Source organism: Peromyscus maniculatus, chromosome 9 (genome assembly GCF_049852395.1).
Source record: "Peromyscus maniculatus bairdii isolate BWxNUB_F1_BW_parent chromosome 9, HU_Pman_BW_mat_3.1, whole genome shotgun sequence".
NCBI classification, from domain to species: domain Eukaryota; kingdom Metazoa; phylum Chordata; class Mammalia; order Rodentia; family Cricetidae; genus Peromyscus; species Peromyscus maniculatus.
This window is the reverse complement of record NC_134860.1, coordinates 46270157-46290674: the sequence shown is the minus strand read 5'-3', so window position 1 is coordinate 46290674 and position 20518 is coordinate 46270157. Positions and strand designations below refer to the sequence as shown.

General features: G+C 41.0%; 1 protein-coding gene across 3 annotated transcripts in view; it reads right to left on the bottom strand.

Annotated features, from left to right (window-relative positions):
- Positions 1-18835, bottom strand: part of Tmem260 (transmembrane protein 260) — a 69669-nt gene extending 50834 nt beyond the window's left edge. For all 3 annotated transcript variants that reach the window (XR_013042361.1, XR_013042360.1, XM_006996422.4), the window contains exons 1-3: positions 18609-18835; positions 14061-14092; positions 13198-13349 (exon numbers count right to left, since the gene is read on the bottom strand). Coding sequence is in view for 1 of the 3 variants with exons in the window: in XM_006996422.4 (XP_006996484.3) it covers positions 13198-13349; positions 14061-14092; positions 18609-18759 (335 nt within the window). In the remaining 2 variants the exon portion in view is untranslated. The remainder of the gene's footprint in view (positions 1-13197; positions 13350-14060; positions 14093-18608) is intronic.
- Positions 18836-20518: the final 1683 nt, after the last annotated feature.

Here is a 20518-nt window from a genome sequence, read left to right as displayed (position 1 = left end):
CATCCCCTTAGTTCCAAACTATGTGCAACCAACTGATTGCTGTGTTGCCCCAAATCAGATGTCAGTCAGTCAATGCCAACCTAAACAAAATGAATCTTTCATCCTCTCTGCCAACCACAACTCCTGCTATTTCATTGTCTATCTTCAAGATTTTCATTATTTACTTTAGTTGTGTAAGATAAATGAGGGTCAACATTTCCTCTTCCTCTCTCCCTCATCAACATGTCACAACTTGCCAATTTTATGTCCTAACCACTTTACCACTATTTATTTTTTATTTTGCATGTATGATGTTTGCCATGCATATATGTAACCAAGCACATATAGTACCCATGGAGGCCAGAAGAGGATATCAGATGCCTGGAACTAGAGTTACCGACAGCTGTGAGCTGCCATGTATGTGAACTGAACCTGGGCTATCTGTAAGAGCAGCAAGCACTCTTAACTGCTGAGTAATCTCTTTAGCCACACCCCCACCATCACTATTAAACTTATCTCCCTCCATCTATACCGTTACAGCCCTATTCCAGCTGTTAGTAATCATCCTGAACTTAAACCAACCCGCCATCACCACCTGAGTGAAGGGTTCAGAACAATTCAACTGTGCATCTGCTGGCACCTAACCCTTACATGGCTCCTCTTCCATCACAACCACAATGTAAGTTCATGACCATAGTTGAGCTCTAATGATTTGGTGTCAACCTATACGCGTCTTCTTCCTTCTTTCCCTCTTCCTTCTCCTTCTCTCTTCCTTCTCTCTGCTCCCTTCCCCTGCCCTCTCCACTTTGCACGGGTTCTGGGCTAACCTGAAACAGGACATCCTAGCAGAAGGACATGGGAATGGAAGCTGCTGCTGTTGTGGCAGCCGGGCAGCAGCAGAACCAGAAGAGGCCAGAAGGAGACAGACCCTCCAAAGGCCTGTGTCTAGTGACCTACTTCCTCCTAGCAGGTCTCACCTGGTTCCCATCAGCTACAGACAATGCCATCAAACAATGAATCCATCAATGGAATAAGACACAGGTGATCTCAGAGTCATCCTTCCATCAGGACTAGTGGGAAAGAAAGGGTTCAGAGCAGGGAGGGAAGGACATAAGAGAAGGTGATGCAGGAGCATGGATAGGATCAAAATACATTACATAAATGGAGGAAATTATCAAACAGCAAATTAATTAAAAATAATTAAAGTCCATCAGCTGGCCTTCACCACATGAACCACTAGGCAGCATTTTAGAGTTAAATCATAAGACAGGCTGTTTCCCCAACTCTGGGTTTCTTCAGTGTCTCTTTCTCTGAAGCACAGCTTGCCTTCACTTGGCTAACTCACTGCATATTTTATTTATTTTCTAAGTTTTCCCTAAAGTACTCTTACTGAGACTAGTGTAGGGTAGTTGCCCTTCCTCCAGGAGGTCAATAACTAAAATATATTAAGTACAGAGTTTTTAATATTTCTAAAAATAAATGATTCTTAGGAATATAAACTTTTACTGTGAACAATCAAAAGATAAGAAAACCAGAGTTTGATAACTTATACTCCTCTATACAATGTATTACAAAGCCAAAGAAATGTTGTACTACTGATAAAATTAGATAATCATGTCAACATAATAGTGCATCACATACCTCTCTAGCATGTATATGTTTGGAGAAAAGCTACTTAACTTTTTGAAGATAAATGTTTGTGTATTTTATATTTAATACACAATATTAAACTTCCAATGGGCTCCAAAGAGCAATGGTTCTAATTACCTCAACCTAAGTCCAGCAATTTTTCTTTCATTCTTTTTTTCCTTCTCTTACTATTGGGGATTGAACCCAGGACTCTGCATATGCTAGGCAAATTCTCTACCACTAAGCTATACTCCCATCAAAATAGCTTTCAAATCAAGCCTGTAATTATTCCATTATTTAGAAAGAAATCTTGGTCCGGTGAGATGGCTCAGTGGTTAAGCTTGGCGCCAAGACTGATGAGCTAAGTTTGATTCCTATAGCCTACATGGTAGAAAGAGTACTAACTCCCTCAAGTTGTCCTCTGACTTCCACATGTGAAGTACACCATGACATCCTTATGCATGCACACATGCACGCACACAAGAGGTATTTTAGGTTTGGGGTAAATTTTGTTCTTTTAGGAATCATGCCCTTGGGGGCTGGAGAGACAGCTCAGTAGCTAAGAGCATTTGTTGATCTTGCTGAGGACCTGGGTTCAGTTCCCAGAACCCACAAGGAGGCTCACAACCACTCTGAATCCAGTTCCTGGGGATGCAATGCCCTATTTGTGGGAACTTGGTAGGAATCAGGCATGCATGTGGTACACATACATACATTCAGGCAAAACACTCATACATGTAAAATAAAATAATTCCAAAAACTTAAAAAGAACAATGCATTTGTCTTCTACAACTATAAAAATGATATCTTGGCAACATGTGGGAAATTAAAGGATTCATTCTTTGTTACATTGATTTTTAAAAATTAATATGATGTACATATAGATCCATCTTCTAGGAACTAAGGAATACTCATTTCATCATTCTGTACTTCAATCGTTATTCTTTTGGAAAGACTACTGAAATAATTTATGTAAGAGAACTTTGGCTCTCACATTACTGAATTTATTATTTACTTCCAAGGGAATAATAAATACAGAAGGTCATAGTTACACTGTCTTTCACATACAGATGTGGGAAAAAGTTCCTTACATTTTCCCAATGTTTGGACAAAGGTCAACAATTTTCCCATTGTCTGTTTTACTGAATCAAATATCAATGAACACTCCACATCAAAAGGGCCCAGCACAGTAGAGACAGAAGAATATTAAGTGTGCAAAACTCTTAATAGTGAAACTTTCTGAAAGTGGGCGTGCTGTTAAATGTGCTTTACAAGAAAAGTGACTGAGAATCTGCTTCTGAGTGTGAAAGGGTTTTCCAGGAGTCTATGGAATCCCTCAAGTCTCCAGTGAATTCACTGTCCTGTTTGATTATTGAGCCCTGTAATTGTCACTGCTCACAATGAGGAAGTATCTTGTGAGTAATTAGGCAAGTTAGCTGAAATCTCTTTCAGAAAGAAACTTGAATCAGAACACACTCTATATATACCCTCTGCCCTACAAAGCTCTAACATGTCATTTTTTTCAGTTGAGTTATTATGTAAGTAGAATAAAATATCATTAATAAATATTTCTACATATAATAACTGCTTAATGAATTAACAGTCCTAATTTCTTGCTAAGAAGTCTTCCTTTCAAATATAAATGGGAGGAAACTGGGCACAATGGTGCACTTTTCAATTCCAGCACTTGGGAGGCAGGAGAAAAGTGAGTTCAAAGTCTGTCTGAGCTACATAACAAGACCTTCTCTCAAAAAACAAAGCAAAAAAGAAAGGAGAGAGGATGTCTAATCTGATATTAATATTTGAATGACTTTTAAATGAAATTATTGATCTAAGCCCATAAAACAAGCTGTCATGTACTATCCATAAAGTCTATATAGCACATAAACTAGGACTATTTTCCTAGATAAAGACAAATCCATAGACTAAGTATGATGATTGAAAAAAATAATAAAAATTACTTAACCAAAAGCCCCACTGTGGGGCTGGAGAGATGGCTCAGTAGCTAAAGAGCACTGGCTGCTCTACCAAAGGACGTAAGTTTGATTCTCAGCACCCACGTGGGAGCTCACAACTTGAACTCCAGTTCCAGGTCACCCAACACTCTCTTCTGGCCTCCACAGGCACTGCATGCATGTGGTACACAGACATACATGCAGGAAAAGCAACCACACACATTAAAATCACACACACACACTCACAAGCTCCATTGTGTTTGCACTTGGCAATCCATGAATCCTATCTCAAAATTTCTTTTATTTTCTTGAACAAATCTGTAAAAGTAATCTTTCCAAAAAGCAAATAGTTAATAATCTGCTAAGGTAGAATCTTGAACCTAAAATTTAATAAAAATTAAAAGACATACAAAAATGTATGAATGATTTATGATACTTGATCCCACCAATTGTAAACAGGAGGGACAGACGTTAATGTGAGGTTGTAAATGAGCTAAGATATTTAAAACAGTCTATAGACACTATTTTCCATTTTAACTTAAGAACATTTTCTGATGAGTTAACTATAGTATGAAAAAACTGTTTCCCATTCTTTTTTTTTTTTTTTTTCCAAGACAGGGTTTCTCTGTGTAGCTTTGGAGCCTTTCCTGGAACTCACTCTGTAGCCCCAGATGGCCTCAAACTCACAGAGATCTGCCTGGCTCTGCCACCCAAGTGCTGGGATTAAAGGCGGGCACTACCACTGCCCAGCCTGTTTCCCATTCTTAATTCAGTTTTTTATAACGTGAAGTCAAAGAAGGTATTGCTTCCAATGAACTACACATTCTTAGAATTTACTCTGACTTACAGAAAAGTAAACCTTATGAGCTATGTTGAAGTCACACACTTTGAACACCACTGCTGTGATCATTTAAATACAACCACTATGTTGTAAAGGATAGCCAAATATCAATAACCAAACCACGTTTTTATACTGCTGAAGAGGTACACTTAATTCTAAGGTCTCATACTAACAATTAAAGAAAAACAAAGATACAGATGACTTAACATATTGGATTCAAATCATGGAAGTGTGTTTTGTTTTATTATTATAGTACTAGGGGTTGAACACAGGGTTATAGATACAGTAAACAAGTGAACCACTGAGGTGGTATTGTGTTCCCCAAAATACTGTGCACCCTAATAAATTTATCTGGGGTCAGAGACAGAGCAGCCACAATATTAAACATAGAGGATAAGCAGTGGCAGAACGTGCCTTTAATTCTAGCATTCCAGAGACAGAAATCCATGTGTTCAAGGATACAGCCAAGCATGGTGACTCATGCCTTTAATCCCAGAAAGCGAGCCTTTAATCCCAGGGAGTGGTGGTAGAAAGCAGAAGGATATATAAGGCGTGAGGACCAGAAACTAGAAGCATTTGGCCTGGTTAAGCATTTGGCCTGGTTAAGCATTTGGCTGGTTAAGCTTTTAGGTTTTGAGCAGCACAGTTCAGCTGAGAGCCATTCGGATATGAGGACACAGAGGCTTCCAGTTTGAGGAAACAGGATCAGCTGAGAAGTTGGCCAGGTGAGGTTAGCTGTGGCTTGTTCTGTCTCTCTGATCTTCCAGTGTTCACTCCAATAACTGGCCTTAGGTTTGATTTTATTAATAAGAACTTTTAAGATTTCTGCTACAAACCACCACTGAGTTATACAGGCAGCCAGCCCTTTTTAAATTCTATTGCTTTATTTAGTGTGTGTGTGTGTGTGTGTGTGTGTGTGTGTGTGTGTGTGTGTGTGTGTGTGTGTCTGTCTGTCTGTCTGTCTGTCTGTCTGTCTGTCTGTCTGTCTGTCTTTACTGGGGATTGAACTCAAGGTCTTACATATACTGAGCTACATACCCAGGCCTCTGTAAGTTTTTATTTTGGGAATGAGGTCTCTTTAAGTTCCCAGACAGGCCTTGAACTTACTTTATATCCCAGACAGGTCTTGGACCTGCTGTATTCCTACCCTATCCTCTTGAGTAGCAGATGATAGGCCTGCACTGTCAGGCTCAGTTTGTTTTATTTTTATAAGTATGTGATATATTTGTAATATATGAATCTTGATTGTTTTATTCCTTGGGTTATCACTAAAAATCACGTGGTTCACATTTTAGGAGAACACAGTGGTACTGTACAGCACAGACAGACATACAAAGACAGTATGAGAAGGATGCTCAAGCCTTTTCAGGTTCACTGAGTAATGCAAATGGCAGAAATGCTCCACTGAGGTACAGCAGCTGTAATGGTGCTAAGAAAGTCCTTCCTAATAAGTGTAAGCATCATAATTCTTTGGTTAAAAAACCATAACTGCCTTCCTTTGGTCCATGAGACTGATAGACAAGTATTCATCTGTTGACATGATGGATAAATCAGGAGGTTCTAATTTATACCACTGACACAGGTTTGCTACCAATGATAATGTGCATTTTTCTTTCTACTACCTGGATTTTCATGTATCATCACATATTTGTCTAACCCTCAATCAGAAGGCAAATAACAGAAACCGGAAATTCATTCCAAACACACATTCGATGTGCCTCATAAACTTCATGAATGTGTTTGACTTCAATGTTACTTGCATACAAAGAACCCCACTGGGGAGTAGACTACCTTTCACCTCTACTGAGCTCTCCTGCTTGAAGTAAGTCCAACTGGGAGCAGACAGGCCGTGAAGCAGCAGATGGACATTAGTGGTAACTAAATTACTATCGATGTCACTCCTTACTGATAACTAAGAAGGCACAATGGATTAGAGGAAGGAAATATGCTAAAGCCAGACACAATCAACTGCACATGAACCGTTCTTATCCTTCCATTTATCATCTCTCTGGCTACGAGGACGGTCAGACTAGGGTTCTGGCAACCACACACTCAGTACTATTACACTACGTTCTTCTGGTGCCACTCAACGTTCTTGCAGCAAATATGCTCGAGACACCTAACGTGTCAAGTTCTAGTCAGGAGTCTGATGGGAGTAGGGGAGCTCAGCCTTTTCATTTCCAAGTTCAGACCTCACGAACAAAAACCAGTAACCGATGACAGGGTCTATCAAGTTGTAGCTCTTTAGCCAGCACCACTGGGCCTCAAGGATTATAACCCCCACCTTTAACAAATGTGCAAGTCCTTCTCCCACATTCTGTAATTGTGTTGTCACTCCTGAGAACACCATACGAAGGTTACTTTCACTTCACGAGAGTTGGTCTAGACTAACGTTTCGGCCTGCGCTAACTACAGACACTCTGAAAGGAAAACTGCCACATCTCCTGGTGATTTAAGACTATATAAAAGTAGAGGGAGTTCTACAGCCTTCGAAAAGGAAAAACTAAACTAAATGGAAGGAATAAGATTATGAACAGCTTCCATAAATAAATGTAACCAATCAATTTCCATGAGAATTGAATTTACAGGCCAGAAAGAGAGTTCAGCAGGTAAAGAGACTTGCGACCAAGCCTGAAAACCTGGGTTTGAGCCCCAGGACCTGTACGGTGAAGGGAGAGAACCAATTCCCTCAGGCTGTTCTCGGACCTCCGTAGGTGCACTGAGGCATGTGCATGCCTCCTCAAGCCCCACAAAATGTTTTTTTTTCCCAGAAACAATTAAATAAAATAAAGCTATACAACAAAGCTCTAAAATAAAATCTAAAACAATCATTTTTTGGAACTTCACTATCTCATACCTGAATTCTCTAGAAGAAAGAGCTTTGCTAGTCTTTCACGTTCCCACTGTTCTGCCATGTCCACTAACTTGCACAATGAGAAGAGGCCAGCACCTGCTGAGGGGCTGCCTAGTTCCAAACAGTGGCCCCATTAAATCACAGTTGGTTTTGTTTGCGATTTGTACAAACGTGTAAGACCTTGAAGTCAGCTTGCTGCTCAGTGCCGACAGTGTACTTGGCACTCGGGAGCAGGAATGAAACGGCCCCACATCTATTCCAGCACATCACTGTCAAAGGCACAGGCCAAGGCACCTACCTCAGGTACCTAACTTAACACCCAAGGTCCTTTGAACTGAAAACGGAGAAGATGTAGCCTCATTTCCACACCGTTAAGACTTTCCAAGTGTAGAAAGTAAACACAAAACATCCAAATAACTAAAATCAACAAAACGAGGGTACTAAGCCACTCTCATCAGCACCAACACACATGAAAAACAAGCAGCTGAATATGAAGCAGCTGAATTACCCAAAGTTGTGAAGTGCGTTTTATATTCAATTCGTTAAGGTCGCCATCCATCTTTATGAGTTTGAAAAGCTGCAAGTCTGTGTGAGTTAGAAGTTATCATTTTATTTAGAATTTTAAGAACTATGTACATTTATTAGCCAAGCAGTAATAACTGATGACTAGTTCCAGTGGCAAGAATCTCGGCAGGAAACAGATTTAGCAATTTAAATGTTTTATAAGTTTTTGTAATTGAGGAAACTTTTCATAATCTGACATTTGTTAAAACCACTTATTAGAAATTATGCAGCACAGTAGCTGTGGAAATATGAGCTAGCTTCACAATTATAAAGTCAGCCTATGTAGCCCTTTCCTATTGTACATAGTGGCATAAGCCCCACGGCGGCCTATCAGCTAACTGGCAGGCAGGGGGCTGCTCTATTCAAAGTGGGAGATACAAGCTGCAGGGCAAAAACCTGGCAGCTCCCATCTGACCCCACAATCCCCTACTGGTGACAGCTCCAAGCTCCATGGCAAATTAGGCCTTCTCATATTACAATTGGAGAAGACAGATTCCATTAGCAGTATCTGAAATTGAGTGGAGAGCCGCACTGTTATCAGGCTTGACTCATAAGCACTGCTATTAATCAGAGCTATGATAGCATTTATATATTTCAAGCTATCTGCTGCCGCTGTGATATTCTGCTACAAAGGGTTGATGGGACTTAGGAAAGTGAACAATAGAGCTTTCTGGGAAAAGCAGAGTAAATCAAGAAAGTCTATGACTTCCGCACATTCTGAAGGGATTGCGGTTTACATAAATTTTCTCCCAATTGGAGATTGAGCTCTTCCTCATCTTACACATGGGATTTAGTTGTCACTCACTGGTAACAGCTGTGAAAAGGTGAAGCGGCCCACCGCTCAGAATATTGCCTTCGCTTTTAAAGCAATTAACCCATGAACAGGAGGGTACCTGGTGATATCAAAGGGATTAGGCCAGGCAGTGCATTATTAACATCTCCTTGAACTAATTCTAACTCTGACTAGCTGTCAGAAAAGACTCTACAGTCTTAAAAGAGTTTTGCCCTGCTTTTCTCCCTTCAAAATGAAGCACTGCTATTTGAGCCTAATATGTCCCTCAACTTAGAAGAAAATGCAAATGAACTAGGCTCTTAATACGCTTAACCAGCCTGAGTCAATGCAATTTTAATACAAGTATGAGAAAAATATATGATCAATTAACCAGGGATCAAGACAGATATTGCCCTGAATGGGACTGAATGCTCTGGTACCTCCCATTCTTCTCCAAGTATGAAAGCTTGGTGACGATTTGTTACTTAGGCATAGTTACTTCGGAAATTAGGAAGCGCTTCACATTATTCTCTATGGCAATAATCTAAAACACTCTTTTGAGCTGGAAAATCCAAATGTCCCTTAAGCAGGAGATTCCGCATTCTCCAAGGTATGGCATTTTAATTTTCTATTCTTTATTGAGTGAAATCTTAATGGAAGCTGTAAGAATAGCAGACACACTGCTCAGAATCAAGTACTTTCCAAAACTATAATCAAATTAATTTTAGCAGTGAATTAATGTTTAGAAACACATAATATAAAAAAAGACAAAATTCCATGCATAAAACATGGACACAAAATAACCTGTCAGAAGATATTCAACTATTGTTGCTGCAATTGATGGCAATTTCTTTGTAGTTCCAACATACCACTGATTATAGATACACACAGAGTCTACATAACATATTTGACACTGAGAGATCTGGTTTCTTATCATACAGCGCTAATGGTCTTACTGTGTTTATAAATTTCCAGAACAGAGACTTTAGGAATCCCTGAAAATCCACTTATTTAGTGGATGGATTCTCTTTCTTTAAAGTGATTTTTTTAAAAAATAAAAACTGGAAGCATTTTACTTTCGTTTCTCATTGGGTGCTTAATAAACACTACGGCACAGATTTTTCTGTCGTTCCATTTGGCCACTAACAGTTGGAAATCCTCATCCTCATCCTCATTTGCTGACTTTCAAGGCTGTTGAGAATGTATTTCTTACCTTGTACCTCCTCAAACAAATGCTCTAAGATGTGCCCTCACCAGAGACTGTCAACAGTTAAACCTTCCTGAGGGACAGCATTTTAATACGACGCTGTCAGGACGGTTTCCTCTGTTACTGCAGCACAGAGGAAATGTGTTTGACGTAGACGTTTGATTGTGACTTAGCATTCTTCCTGAGTCACTACCATAGGATCTAGTTTGATATTTCCTGGAAAAATAACTTTGAAATTTAAATAGTAAGCAAAATTAGACGGCATTCATATTTATGATTTAAATTACCTATAACTTTTTAAAATTTTATATATAGCATCTATGAATTATAAATAGAATACTTTAAATTACATATTATCAAATTTAAAAATGATTTACTTCAGTGACCTAAAAGAATCATTGTTCTTTTAAAACACTAACTTAATTATATAGCCTTAATATAAAGATACGGGGCTGAATTGTGTATATTATAGAAATGAAAGATTAAATTCCTCTAACAAGATGCCAGCTTTCCAATGCCCCAAAGGGAACCCTATTTCAGAAGAGCCACACTCTTACCACACTCTTACCACTTTAGTTCAATGAGCTACAATGACACACACCGCTTTCCCTGTGCTATTTTACTCCTATGCTTTCCACATTAGAGCAAATCAAATAAAACTGAGTTCCTGCCAACCATTAAGAAAGACTGACAAAAAAATGCAGTGTTAATGACATCTTACGGCTTTTAAAAGCAAGAGAAGGATACAAGAAAAGCAAAAATTACATAGTAATTGGAAACAACGAACAAATTGTTCTTTCAATCTAAGTCATGTTTACTGGGAAAAAAATGAAGCTTTTTACATCAACACATTTAAACAGAAATTTGCTTTTGAAACACAATCTTTGTTTAAAAGGTACAGAAGGTCTTTATGTCCACCCCAAGAGCTAAATATAGTGAATGCTATGTGAACAATTACCTGAGAAAGAATTAATTTACTGCACCCCAGTCAGCTCTAACCCTGCATGTACAGTAATGCACTCTTAAGTGATGGGAGAAAGAAAGAACCAAACTGCTTCCTGGACCAATGCCCTTCAACAGTCAACAACAAAACGGAAAGATGGTTTGCTCTGTAAGTGAATAAAGCACTGAAATGTCTCCTAAACAAATTCTGAGCAAGGAGGCAACCTGGAACAGAATATATTCACTGTATGCCAGGGCTGAAGAAAGCCACCGCTGTAAGGCTGCACAAAACCTCTCCTGCTGTTGGGTTTACATTCACAGAAGAAAGGTTCCAGAGGTCAAGTTCAGGTCATACAACAAATGAAATTGTAACAAGCCAGCTGACATTGTATAATGTCTTCTTCCACTCAATCAATAGGCTACTGTTAGTCCTATTACCATAGAGATGGCTTCTCCTTTCTGAAGGGTGTCTATTGTTTGACAAAACAGATTTGCCACTTGAACTGGGTTGTTCCCAAAGGACATGTACCTTGTCAGTTATTTGTATTCAAAATAATGAAGTATTTTCATATTAAAGTGCATGTGAGCAATAGTGTTGTTAGCTTCTTTTTCAGGGAGAAAACAACTTTTCTGAAGTACTGTATTAGCAAACCACTCACATAGCCATTTTAGTAGTATTAGAGCTCTGATTCAAAATGTCAGCAAGTGTAATGATTCATCCACAGTGGTGTATATTGAATCAAGGAGCCACATGCTCATCTGAAACTCATAATCAAACACAATAAGCAATAAAATCTATTTTTAAACTGGACAACTAAAGGAAAATTATTGTCTAAAACTATTTGGACGTGGAAGAAGTTTTTGTATGATTTTTAAAAATAGTAACTCTCTGTGGAATGCCTTCAATATGTGAGAAATATGAAAAGTTATAGAGCACTAATTGCCTTACTTGCTTCAGAGCACACGTGTGTGTGCATGCACGCATGCGCGCACACACACACACACACACACACACACACACACACACACACACAGTTCATAGCACTAAAGTGTCTATCTTAAAGTTTTTTGTGAAAATTAATAACTCATGTTTTTAATATTGAACAGGTTAAGTTCCAAATTTCAACCTAGATATTTAAAGATAAAAAATCATTTTTTCTCTTAATGGAAACTGGCAGGAACTTAGAAGATTTAGAAGAAATAATTTTAATCAAAATTTATTCCAACCTTTTAGAAAAAAATATCCATAACACTAAGCAATCCAGGCAAGGACCTTATTTTAAACACTGACTATTAGAGGAGTATCAATGAAAATATATAAGATTATATAGAAATACATCAAGTGATATGGATAAAATTTAGTAAACTGTCAAAACTATAATAGTTGATTCTGAATCCTTTCTGCAAATAGGTTTAAAAGTAAACTTTAGAGTTATTATGTTAGCTTTTTCACTTCTATAAGTAACACAAAAGAAACTTGGAATTTAAAGGGCAATACTATGACTATTACATTAAAAATGCTAGTTGGCAATATTAACATTGGAAATTGAATCTACTTAAATTATACTATATTTACATTAATTTTTTTTAACTTAAGAAAAGCTTACAAGAGCTTTTGGATGCAGGACTTTGTTTATTCCCATTTTTCCACAAAGTCCAACTTGTATTTTTTGGTGTCATCCTCTTAGGAAACAGGTTTAGACTAAGTTAAGAATGGAGACAGAAACATCAGAGGTAAATAAGTCACTAATGTCCTAAACTAGTGGCCAATCTATTAAAAGCACAGTAGCTTTCAACTAGGAACACCTCGATCCCTGAAGTCAGTGGAGTCTATTATGTCTCCCTTGCCTAGGGCTACAGTGGGACAATGTGAAACCTCACTAAAACCACACTCCAAATGTGACAGCCTGGTTTCCACAAGCATAGAGTTATGTTCATATTTATAATATAATCATCTCTCAAACCACACCCCAAATGTGACAGGTTGTGTTCATATTTATAATATAATCATCTCTCAAACCACACCCCAAATGTGACAGCCTCCTTTCCACAAGCATGCAGTATGCTCCTGTTTATAACAGAATCAGCTCTCAGGCCCAGCCTGAGAGGCAGCTGCCCATCTGCAGCATGGTGAGTAATTAAGTGAATTTACCATCGACAAAAGACAAGCTTTGTGTCGCTAAGTCAGCCCACCCTCATCTTTGTAAAATGACAGTCCTCATTAGTCCTGCCTGGCCAGAGAACTGTGACAACGGACAGGTGACACCTTCATCCCACTGTACAAGGCAGCGCCAACTGCGTGAACATCTGAGGGGCTATGAAATTCCCATAAGAAAGTGAGATCACGTGACTTGGGGAAGCCACTTAAGCAACAAAAGATTCTACAAATGTATGGAGCTGGCCATGAGGAACCCACATCTCTCATTCTGAAAATTAACTAATCAACTACTTTACCTGAAAACGGTGAAGAAAAGGAGGGAAGCAGCAGCCGCTCCAAACAAGCCACAGAGAAGATTGACTCGGTAGGCAACGGGACCAAATGGGAAGAGTGTGATCGCCAGGCTGGCCACCAGTGTGAACAAAGGGTAGCCGGGAGGGTGGGCAACCTACGGGAAAAAGAGGCAATGGTCAGCCGCGTTCATCTGGAAAGACGTCTCCCTGGCTTTCACTGACAAGAAGCCCTTTTCTCAGGCAAGCATGAGGACTGTGCCTTGATGACTAACTGTCTGACTAGCAGCTTCCTACTGTAATCTTCTTGTGTCAACGTGGCTATTTTCCCTAGTGGATCTGCTGTGCCTATCATATGGGACGTCACCTACAGACAGGGTGACATAGTTCACCGTCAGTCCTTAAGCTGTTTGTGCTCTAGGTTTACAGTACATTTGGGTCATTCAAAGGTTACCAAAAGCAGGCAGGTCCTGAAACATCGTCTTGGTAAGAGTTGAAAGACCACACTGCTACCGGATTACCACCATGCTGACAGTCGTAAGGTCTTGACTAAAGGGATCACACACTATAATAAAGTTTATTAAATAATAAACTTATTAAAATTGTTAACCCGATTTATTCTCCACAGCTTATACAAAATTTGGGATGATAATAAGCCAGCTACTGTATATATAGTAAAGGCTTTGCTTTATAATTTCAGTTAATTGGATTTAAAACTTAAAGTAAATTGTCATGTACTGTACTTATAAGTTACTAAAAACTAGGGCTTGAAAATAAATTAATCTACTTTATTCCATGCTTAATTAAACTTTCTTAATTCCTAAAACTGCTAATGAGAGCATTGATTAAACAATAAAACTAATACTTACCCCAAGCTCATGTGCGGCTGTGATCAGTTCCCCTGTGAAAAAATAATGTAAAACCAATAATTACTATTACAGAATGACACTCCTCCAAAGTTTTCAAAATCCGGATGCTTGCATTGGGGTTTTGCATTAATTTGACTGGATAAAACTGTAAATCTGGGGAGATTTAACAGCATGAAATAGTCTAAGAGTACTTTCTCCCTTAGGTCTTATTAACAAACTATCTCCCATAGTTTTAAGTAACTGGTCAGTGGAAATACAAGTGAATTCTCATTTAAAAAAAATCATTTTTCCTTCCTGAAAGCTGTATTTACTTGCAAATATACAAACACACTAACAGAGCATGAATGTGATATGCTGCGTTCTCTCAAGAACATAGCATGGCTTATAAAGGTGCAATTGCAAAGGGGGGTGGCAACAGTTTGGGCCTGTTATCTTAGTACCTGGGAGGCAGAGGCAGGAGGATTACCCTAAGTCCAAGGCCAGCCTAGGCAACCTAGTGAGACTGGCCCTCCTGCAACAAAAAAAGATGCAGCTGTCTGACATGAAAATGAGCAGAGGCTTGAGGTTTGGACATTGTCAAAGGTGCCATGTTACCCAAATGCTGGCCTTTGGATACCTTGTCTACATTCAGTTACATCTTTAAACAATCTGCATTGTTTTGGTAAGCTCTCCCAGAATATGTCTTTTTTACAGCACTCACTATATCACTCTATTCTTTAACCATAGCTCCTCGATGCTAGTGATTGATTCTTTCTAAGCTTAGAGCACAGGAAGTAATCCAGTCTGTTCCTGTAACTAGAGCATGTTTAACTCATGGCTCGGCACAGCAGCACTGTGAGACAGTCTGGAACAGTGACTTGTGGTCACTTCTGCTTATTAGGAAAGTCACTAGTGTCCATGCTCTGGTCCTCAACAAATATCAACTCCCTACTGTCCTAGTTACAAAAGTAGACCTTCACCTTCCCTGGCCTGGACTATAGCAAGACTTAACTCACCTACTTTAATGTTCTGAAACTATTCTTGACTGCAACACCCTTCCCCAATTTATACAAAACCAAGAAGCTGGAGCCTATCTCTGGTCTATAATTTTTCAATGGCTGCTGTTACTAACTAAATTTAGATAGCTTCACAAGAATAAGGGCTTCTCCAGTCAGGTCTAATGGCTTCAAGGTCCCTTGGCAGCCTTGTCCCCACAATACCTATGTGCCCCAAATCTGAACACCAGCCTTCCACTGGGGTGGCCTGTTTTCAAAGCTCCATCACTCATCTTCTCACCCTGGAATACTTCTCCACCTTTCTTCCCCAAATCTGCCAAGGCCCAGCTCAATTGCCACTTGGGAATAACACCTTTCCTTACACAGGCCCAGCAGCCTCTATCAGTTAATCATTTCCTCTCCTCCACAGAACATGCCTCCAACTATTTAGCACTTTCCAATATAGGATTCTATTGTAGCTGGTTGTTTTCATTTCTCTCTCTCACTAAGTCTGAGAACGTCATCGGAGTCATTTCAGAATCCTGCCAAGAAAACACCACCCGTCCCCTCTCTGGCCACCCACAAAGAATCAACCACCAATCCTCTGCAGAGGGTGGTGAAGACATATCACATTGTCATCCTTACCACTCAGAAACTTTTCTCCAGTGAGTGACTAATTCACAGAAGCTCCTGAAGGACAACCAGATAACATAGTGCTTACTTAGGTCAATTACTGATATTGACATCTCAGAATCTGAAATATTTTTCATATCTTGAACACCTCTTTTAGAGAATTTGTTTATACCCTAAAAAAATGCATGTAACTACTTCCTATGTAACTACTCCAAGACAGGATCTTACAACTTTACTCCATGATTTAGCTCAGTTTTGATCTATTTTTGCTTTTATTTGTGGGACAAAGTATACCATAAATTCCAGCCTTCAAGGTCACCATCGCTTCCATTCAGACTGTATTCAAACCACACTTTAATACCATCCCTCTAACTGCTTTTTGCCAAAATAAATAAGCTGTATTTTTACCCCTGGAATTCTGTTGCTATAAAGACAAATCTGGAATTTGACAAAATCCTATCAATTCTTGGCAATGTTCAATCTAAAGAAAAATATGCCGCTGATCAAAATCTCTAATGTCTCCATGGTCAAGAGCAAAGGGAATGCTCCTAAAGGGGATGTAAGAGAGGAAGACAAAAGGAAACACTAGACTCGACGCCTCCCGAGTTCTTGCTTTCTCCCAGCCCGTCAGCGGGGGTTTCCTCAGCTACACTGAAGGGCTACTTGTATCAGAACAAAACTTCCTGAAGGTCTTCTGACATTACCACTCAAACTTGCTGGGCAATTCTGAAGTATATTCAGGTTTGAGACACACAACTTGGTTGTCCCAGATGCAAACTAGGAGCAAGCCCTGAGCTGTCTGTAGTTGCTTCAAATGGACATATACCCATATATCATCCATTAAAATCACTATATTTAACATATATTCATCCATGGATAAGTGGATTCTTTCTCTCAAGGACCATGAGAACTGTCCATGAACGAATAGGTATGTCTAGTAGTGAAAAGGAAAAAAGGCAATGCCACACAATGTGGTAGATCTTTCGAGTAAAACTTAAGACTAATGCTTTATTTGGTTTTGAGATGTGTCTGTTTATTGACAGAATATATATTTCATAAACATTCAAGTACATTCAACACAAAAACAACATAATCAAAGGTAAGCTTAAACAAAATTTCCACATTGGCATATAGTTGAAAATAGCTCTTGATGATTCCCAAAAATGATCATAAAATATCAGAAGCAACCAAACAAACAATCAGAACATGTAAGAAGTCTGGTAATTCAGATGAATACACAATTTTATTCTTTTGGTAACACATGAAATACAGTATTATACAAGAGGAAGGCAACAATTTAAAAAGACTATCACTATGGGTGATGGAGAATTTAATAATGTCCCCAAATTCTTTTGAGTAGGCATTAAGAAGTGTTCTAAAGTCAATCTGCTTAGGTTCTTTTTGGGTGCCCCTCACTCGCTGTGACTCTAGTTAGCCTTATTTTACTCATCTGCAAAAGAAGAGAACAGCACCTACCTCTTAGGGCAGCTGGAAGGGCAAAAATCCGTAAGAGGCACTTAGGACAGTGAGTGGGATATAGTAAATGCAGTGTTATTATGCTTCTGACCCCACATTTGTGGCTCTAACAACCGTAAGTTGTTGTAGACATCTTTTAACGGGTACAGAGCTACCTGACCTCTAAACAACACTCTCCAACATCAGACCTTTTGCCACCCTAAAACTACTTCATTATTTAATAGTAATCTTGGAAAGTGGGCAACACCACCCCCAGGAACTGCTCAGGGGATCCGGAAAGAGGAGACGACCTGAAAATGGAGCATCAAGGATTCTTCACCTGTCAGGCAATCCTGACGCCAGTCCTGGTAATCCCCATCTCCTGGCTGTCTTGGTGTGTACTCCTCTCCCCTTTGAACTGGTCTAGATTTCCTGACTCCCTCAAATAAAACAGGGCAGTGGCATATCACTTCCAGGATTAGGTTTCAAAAGTGACAGACAATGTCACACAGAATGCTCTATCTCTTTCTTTTGACGGGAGTCAGCTCTCTCTCTGGAAAGACTCACACAGCAGAGAACTAGACTGAGTTTGAAGTAGATGCTCCCCAAATAGGGCCGAGAGGTCTGCAACTCCAACCCACACCTTAGTGACCCAGCTAAACTGCACCGAAAGCTACTGCTCCACAGACCGGGCGATGACAAACGTTCCCTGCCACCAAATCTGGGTGGACTTATCAGGTAGTGAAGGACAAACAGCTCATGGATTCTTCAGGAAATAGGTTCATTATGTTGTTACAGCACCATTCTGAAACACTGCTGGTTATTTTGAGGTATTACTGGTCACTTGATCTGGCTGTAAAACACACCAGGAAATTTGTTTCTGGATTTAAATATGTAACAATTATGCCCCTGTCTTCATCTAGGTGAGACATGCTTTTCGTTTCCCACAGAGGAGTGCTTTAAGCAGCACCACCTCCTACCCCCGCTTTTAAGAGTTTCCCTCTTAATACTCAGGTTCTAACTATTATCACTGCCTGCGAAGCCCTTCCTGATCTTCTGAACGACTCCCGCTCCCAACGACATTTCTCTTAGTGCCTCCGTAATCTCTACCACCACTTAAAATGGAACTCAGTAACTTGTTGGGTCGTGTGTAAGCACGCTAGAACGCTCTAGTTATTTTGTCCACTACTGTCAAATCTTTTCGCCTGTAACACTGTAAGGGCTCGAGAGGTGATATTTATGGACCAAAACGGTACGGAAAGTGGAACTGATGAGGGGTCAGCGGACAGCTGGTTAAATTTCATCAGCCGAAAGCCACCGACGCTGGACAGCTCGAGCACACAGAGGCCAGAGACCCAGAAACCGAAGGAGGACCAGTTCTGGAACTCAGAACCCTGCGCTGAGCTCCGGCGATGGGGCGCGGGCGCGGGCGGGCCGCACCCGGGGACAGGGGGGCTGGGAGGAGGGCGGCCTGCGAGTACTTTACCCGAGTCTCCCCCCGGCAGCGAGCGGGGCAGCGTGAGGGTGAACACGGCAGCCACGGCGGCGAACACGGCCACGCTGCCGCGGAGGCCCCCGGAATGCCACGGCCCCGCTCGGGCTGCCGGGCCCCCGCCGCCGTCGCCATGGAGACCCATGGGCCCGGACGCGCGCCAGCCCGCGGACAGCGCACCCTCGCCGCGGCACGGACCTTCCCGGCCGGCCGAGAGGCGCGCGCAGCCTGCGGCGGCTTCCGGCCCGGCCAGGCGGAGCGGACCACACCTTTGCCCGTCCGGCGGGGGAGGAGGAAATGGTGGGTGCGCCCCCGCACGGCCTAGGAGTTTTCTTGGAGACATCGCGCGTGGCAGTATGCTCGCCTCGGTGTGTTTTTAGGAAATGAATCACAAGGGAGCATAATTACTTACTAGAGAAAGCCCGCGACAGGCCTACTGACCCTATGTAGGACCTCTTCCCCCCTCCCTCTCTGACTTGGTCGGTTCCAACAGGGAAGGAAGCGGAGACGAAAATGGCGAGCCAGAAAACGCCGCTCTGCCCCCTACGGCCTGGAGTGGAACTGCACAAAAAAACCCTTAGGAATCCAAGAAATACCCTAGTTGGTATTATGTTTTTCATTGGAACACATTGATTCCGGCTATGTATAACGATTTGCCTCACTAAAATTAACGTAAATCCATGTGATAACGATTAGTTCACTAATCTTAAGATATTAAAATGCACTAGTTTGTCTTGTTTCCTTATAACATGAGAACATGGAAGGTAAGTTTTGGAATGCTTGAGTTCTGGGCCCCAAGAAAAATAATTTCTTCATGATAAAAGTGCCTCTTTCTTAAATAAAGAGGAATGTTTTGGTGGAGACTTGCTCCAAAAGTGGGAAATGAAATGGAGACATCGCGTAAATAATGCAAATGAAATGCAAAAAGAGATGGGAGCTACTGGACAACCTCGCAGCACACTGCTGGGAATCGAACCTAGAGCCTCACACTCTGCCACGGAGCTGTCTTCCCAGCCCTTAGTAAACATTTTAAGCGTGCAGTTTGCTTTCTTATAGCAATTATTCAGACTGGGAAGGGAAGGGCAACCTCCATAGAATGTATTTCAAAAGACAGGAAAAATGCACAACGTTCGCATATGTGCGGGGGGGGGGGGCGCACCCGGGGACAGGGGGGCTGAGAGGAGGGCGGCCTGCGAGTACTTTACCCGAGTCTCCCCCCCGGGTAAGTCTCCTTTGTCCAGTCTGACAAGGACAAAGTGTCCCAGCTGTAGAACTGATTGGCAGTAACTGTGCCCACCTGTCTTAGTCTTTCCCTGGTGTTTATAAAATGCTCTGCCACCCGAGCTCCTGGGACACTGGAGTTGTATGGTGTACTTTCCTATTGCTCTGAGAAAACACTGTGGCCAAGGAAACCTATAGAAGAAACAGTTTATCTGGAGTACAGCTCAAGAGGGATGAGTTTGTCATGGCAGGTAGGCATGGCAACAAGCAAGCAGCATGGAGGCCAGAGCAGGAAACAGAGGGCTCATTTCTGGATCACTGGCTCTGCATATTAAGTACAGCATATGGCAATTTAAATTTCAACTCCAAGCAGGAAACAGAGCAAACTCAAAGTGGCATGAGACTTTGAACTCTCCAAGCCCTCCTCCAAGGCCTCCTTTTCTAAACCTCCTCTGAAAGCGTCGCTAACTGGAGACCATGTCTCCAAATGCTGAGGCTTCGGGGACATCTCATTTAAACCCCTATCTGGGACACGCTGCTTGGACAATGGCTCTCAGCATCCCTGTATCCTAGTACTGGCTGCTGGCATAGCCCTTGCCCCTGTTTGTACAGGGCGGCACCTTAAGATCCCTATCAACAGAATAACAGAAAGCGATGGCCATCCTCTTTTGAGATTAGATCAT